Source organism: Belonocnema kinseyi, chromosome 9, assembly GCF_010883055.1.
Source record: "Belonocnema kinseyi isolate 2016_QV_RU_SX_M_011 chromosome 9, B_treatae_v1, whole genome shotgun sequence".
Classification (NCBI taxonomy): domain Eukaryota; kingdom Metazoa; phylum Arthropoda; class Insecta; order Hymenoptera; family Cynipidae; genus Belonocnema; species Belonocnema kinseyi.
This window is the reverse complement of record NC_046665.1, coordinates 72,331,649-72,336,914: the sequence shown is the minus strand read 5'-3', so window position 1 is coordinate 72,336,914 and position 5,266 is coordinate 72,331,649. Positions and strand designations below refer to the sequence as shown.

General features: G+C 34.3%; 1 protein-coding gene across 1 annotated transcript in view; it reads left to right on the top strand.

Moving 5' to 3' along the window:
• LOC117179965 (elongation of very long chain fatty acids protein 1-like) overlaps window positions 1–1,211 on the top strand; it is an 84,417-nt gene extending 83,206 nt beyond the window's left edge. The window contains exon 7 of the mRNA XM_033372222.1: window positions 658–1,211. Coding sequence (XP_033228113.1) covers window positions 658–822 — 165 coding nt within the window. The 3' untranslated portion in view covers window positions 823–1,211. The remainder of the gene's footprint in view (window positions 1–657) is intronic.
• Window positions 1,212–5,266: the final 4,055 nt, after the last annotated feature.

The window sequence follows — 5,266 nt, the reverse complement described above, 5'->3', positions numbered from 1 at the left end:
AGGGCGCATACTTTGAATAAAATATTTGTTATCATTCTCTTGAAATAAATGTGTTTTTTTCTTGAAAAAATACCGGTTTCATATGTATACACCTGGTATTAACTCCAATTCTTCTGAAGTTAATGGAATATTTTGAACTTTAAAAATTTCTTTAAACGAATTTAAAAATGCACTTTGACATATTTTATTAATTTGAAATTCACCCTGAACTCTTATAAATTCATCATAAATGCATCCCAAAATAATCTTCAGTTTTGTGAAATTCTTCTGATTTCTTTAAATCTTGGCAAATTCTTTTGAATTCACTTCAATTCTTATAGTTGCACTTAATTTTATTTAACTATATGTTTTTCAACATCTTTTTCTAGTGGTTTTTAATTCACCGTGAAGTCTTTTAAACTCACCTTAAATTCTAAAACATCTTTTCAAATTGTTTCAAACTTCTTTAACACAACGAAATTTACGCTTCACTATCGAATGTTATCCGACTAAAGTTTGTAGTTTCTACTTTGATATTCTATTGAATATCAAATCAGATAAAAAATAAGCAATTTGTAAATAAAATTAACCGAAAATTTTTTTACCCTAAGAAATGAAGAACTCAAGTATTATTTCCCAAAATATTAGAAAAATAATATAAATTCATTTATATTTCAGATGCAGTTCGTGATTATGGTCATTCACACAACGCAAGCTCTGATGCCGTCCTGTGAACCAAGTCGAAAGCCTCTAGCCTACCTTTACATGTTCCATGTACTTGTTGTCTTCTATATGTTCTGGGACTTCTATAAAAAGGCCTATTTGAGAAAAAAGTTTCTCTAGTAGATTTTTATTTTTCCACCAAGAAAGCTTGAGATGCAGATGATGGAAACGACTTAATTTTAGGTACTCCTGCATTCCAGGATAAATCACAAAGTGCCAGTATGAGGATCTCACACGTCCTTCGAAGGATTTTCAGGATCTTTCACCAAATCAGTAGAAATGGTTTTTGATTCATCGCTGCGAGGGAAGACGTTTCAATGTAAAAAGCGTTATTTTGTACTTTCTGAACAGTAAAGTTATCGAAACAGCAAGTTCACATAACTTTGATTTATTATAACTAAATTCATCAATTCAATGTAGTAAAATACTATAAAATTCATTTCTAAGATACTACAAATTAATTCACTGTAAAAATATGTGCTGTTAGTTCAAAAATAAGTATCTGTGTTTCTGTAATGCGAAAGTACTTTATACTCTAAAGATGTTAAAAAGATGTTTTATATCCTGTTGGGAATAAGATTTTAAATAAAGACTTTAATATTCGACCTTGATTTTAACTTTAATTCAACCGCTAGTAGATTTCCATATACAAATTTCAGGAGAAAATTTAATGTTAAATCTAATTGAGTTCCGAATTATAACCTTGTTTCAATTTGTTTCTATTCAAAGTTCTATTCGCCGGTTCGACTTTTGATGGACCGAACTCTCTTGTAATAAAATATACGCCCAAGAACAAAGAATAAAAATATAAATTTTTTTCATCTTTGTAAAAAACGGACAAAGAAAAATTGCGTTTTTGAAGGTATGTGCTCAGAGTGGGATGATTCTGGTACTTACTGGTTAAAATAGTCCATAGCCTGTAATTATTAACACATTTAAAAGTTTCTTTCTCACAAATAATATGCATTAAATTTTCAAACAAATTTTTAAACCCTATTTAGGAATTAATTTCTGTGTTAAATAATAACAATGAAAGTTAAACATTTCATGCATATTGTAGATAGGTTTCGTTTTCACCTTCTTGATTGCCCAGCTAGGAAACATTGAAAATTTCGTGCGATCCCCCCGAAATTAAAATTTCTTAAATTTGCTTTGGGCATACGTTTGTGCGTCGAATGTACTGTTTGTAAATCCGATATTTTTGTTTTGTACACTCTTTGTTTTAAAAGTTTAATTTTGTGAATAATGAAAACAACTCCAAATGGTGAGTCGGTGACCCGGGTGAACCAGGTCGCACCTCAGGTAGTTTAGCACGTATTCTGCGAGAACTTTTTTAAAATTTAGATTATTCCAACAGCCAAAAGTGATAAAAATTATCGTCGACCTGGCGCGCAACCTGGTGCACCCTGGTCATCGATTAACTATTTGAATTTGTTTTCATTATTCACAAACCTTAAATTTTTTAAGTTCACCTAGAATACGTACTATACTACATGGTGCTCGATCTAATGTACCCGGATCGTCGAATCATAATTTTTAGTAATTTTTGCTGCTGGAACAATCTATATTTTGAATAAGTTCTCGTTAAATACGTGCTAAGAACCTGAAGCGCGAGCTGGTGCATTCACGAAATATAAATTTTGAAAAAGTCATCGTTGAATACCTATTAAACGACGTAGTGTTCGACCTGGTGCACCCGGATCGTCGACTCAAAATTTTTGGTTATTTTGGCTGTTGAAACAATATAAATTTTGAAAAAATTCTCGTAGAATACGTGCTAAGATACCTGGGGTGCGACCTGGTGCACCCGTATCGTCGACTTACCATTTGGAATTGTTTTAATTTTTCACAAAATATAAATTTTAAAAAAGTTCTCGTAGAATACGTAATTAACTACCTGGTGCTGGACCTGGTGGACCCCGATGTTCGACTCACAATTTCTAGTAATTTTGGCTGTTGGAACAATCTAAATTTTTAAAAAGTTCTCGTGGAATACGTACTAAGCTACCTAAGGCGCGACCTCGTGCACCCGGGTCGTCGACTCACCATTTGGAATTGTTTTAATCATTCAAAAAATATAAATTTTAAAAAAGTTCTCGTAGAATACGTAATTAACTACCTGGTGCTCGACCTGGTGCACCCTGATGGTCAACTCACAATTTCTACTAATTTTGGCTCATGGAACTATCTTAATTTAGAACATTTTCTCGTAGAATACGTGCTAAGCTACCTGGGGCGCGAACTGGTTCACCTGGGTGGTCGCCTCACCATTTCGAATTGTTTCCATTATTCACAAAATTAAAATTTTCTAAAAGTTCTGGTAGAATACTTGCTAAACTACCTGGTGTGCGAAACAGTGCATTCAGGTAGAAATACTAACATTCAGAGACGTGTCGGCTATTGGCAAACCTAAGATTTTCATTTTTAATGCAAGCTCATTTTGTCTGACACTTACATGTTCTTATGAATATTCATTCGTGGTTAGTGCATCCTAAGCATGGGAAACGGACAGGAGCAAGGCTTGCGCTATGCTGCCATTCAGCCGTGAACCACGCTTTAGCCAGATATTTCCAAGTATCTTGCCATTCACGCGGGTACAAACTAAAATATGAAATGTACAAGCAATACGCACCACGTACAAGCATATGCAAAAGGAAAATTAAAAAATGGGAATTTTGAGGTGATGCGTAAAGCTAGCCTCCCGAAATCAATTTCACCCCTAATTCCTTAACCAGAAAGGTACAAACAAAAATATTGGATGTACAAAAAGTACAAATGACATACAAACATGTACAAAAAGGAAATTTCAAAAATGTGAACTGCGGGGGCCAACTTCACGGGGGATTCTAAATTTTCTTCTTTTTTCATTCTTCCTATGAAATCAACGATTTCTAAAAAATGTCTCTAACTGAATCTTCATTTCCTTGTTATTATCTTGAATCGTCCCTTTTTAAATCACTTTAGGCAGGTATAGCTATACTAAAACAAATTGGAATTGATTAAAAGTTGTTTTGTTTTCAAAGTTTGGTCACATTTACTTTTTACAGTGAACATGTGCCCACAAAACTATTATTTATATTTATTTCCTTTTAAAAATGCAAATTTAAATGCTTGAAATTTTTTACGGTCATTTATCACTAGTTCCTTATTTATAATACAACATTTATATATGTTTAATGAAGTTTGTTGACAATTCCATTCACATTGTTTATAACGACAGTGCTCAAAAATAATGGGCCACACTTATCCCATAGTTTCATAAAATAGTTAACGCTCATAAAAATCAACAAGAAAGTTATTATTTTTTTGCTTATTGACTAATACTTTGTATCCATACCCTTAGCAGCAATTACAGCAGCACATCGTTGAGGCATTGAATCAACTAAGCGTTGAACGTAGTCTTTCGGTATTTTTTCCCATTCTTCCTGGAGAGTTCGCCATAAGTCATCCTTGTTCGAATGTTTCTTCGTTCCAACATGTCTTCCGAGTATGTCCCACAAATTTTCAATCGGATTTAGGTCTACAGATTGAGCTGGATGATCCAGAAACTTCACTTTTTGCCCTTTCAAAAATTCCTGAACCAGCTTCGACCTATGTTTCGGATCGTTATCTTTCTAGAAAATCCAATTTTTTGCATTTTTCTTCTAGAATATGGTAACATTTTTTCTGCCATAATATCTTGATACATAACTTTTTCCATGATGCCTTCAATCTTTTGCAGTGGACCTACTCCTTGCGAAGACATAGCGCCCCAAACCATGACTGATACACCTGAATGTTTGACTGTTGGAATTTGATACCGAGAATCGTATATGGTATTTTTCGGACGTCGAACATACTTCTTACCATCACTTCCGAATAGATTGAACTTCGATTCATCGGAAAAAAGTACTTCAGACCACTGCTCCGGAGTCCAGTGTTGGTATTTCTTCGCAAAATCCAATCGGACCTTCTGATTCTTCTGGCTGATGAAGGGTTTCTTAACAGCAACGCGTCCGAACAGTCCCATATCGTACAAATGACGAGCGACAGTGCTCCTACTCACGTTGGCAAGGTTTTCATCGCGGAGTTCATTGGAAATTTCAGATGCTGTCTTCGTGACATCAATTGTTGATTTGCGTTTGATGATCTTGTCAACACGAATTGTCGTTTTCCGTGGTCTACCAGATCGTGGAAGGTCCAGTAGGTCCAATTTTCAATGAGGCAGCGATTTCACGAGAAGTCTTCCCTTGTTCAGAAAGATTTACCACAGCTTCCCGAATTTCATAGGACGTATGTCTCGACATTTTGACTTCAGAATGACTTGATCTGATAGGTTAAACAATTGACAAATGCGAAGAATCGAAGTTGTTACCATAGCATCGCTTCTATAGATATCTGAACAAAGTGGCCCAATAATTTCTCACACGTCTATACGTAATATAATCGAAAAAAAAAGAATAGAATTTTTTCAGAACTTGTTATCTACCTTAATGTTTGGTACAAATAGTATACAAAATTCCCGCATCAATGGGTTTTTACTCAAGTTCGCCTTTGAAGGAATAGATCAGAAAAACAATGTACC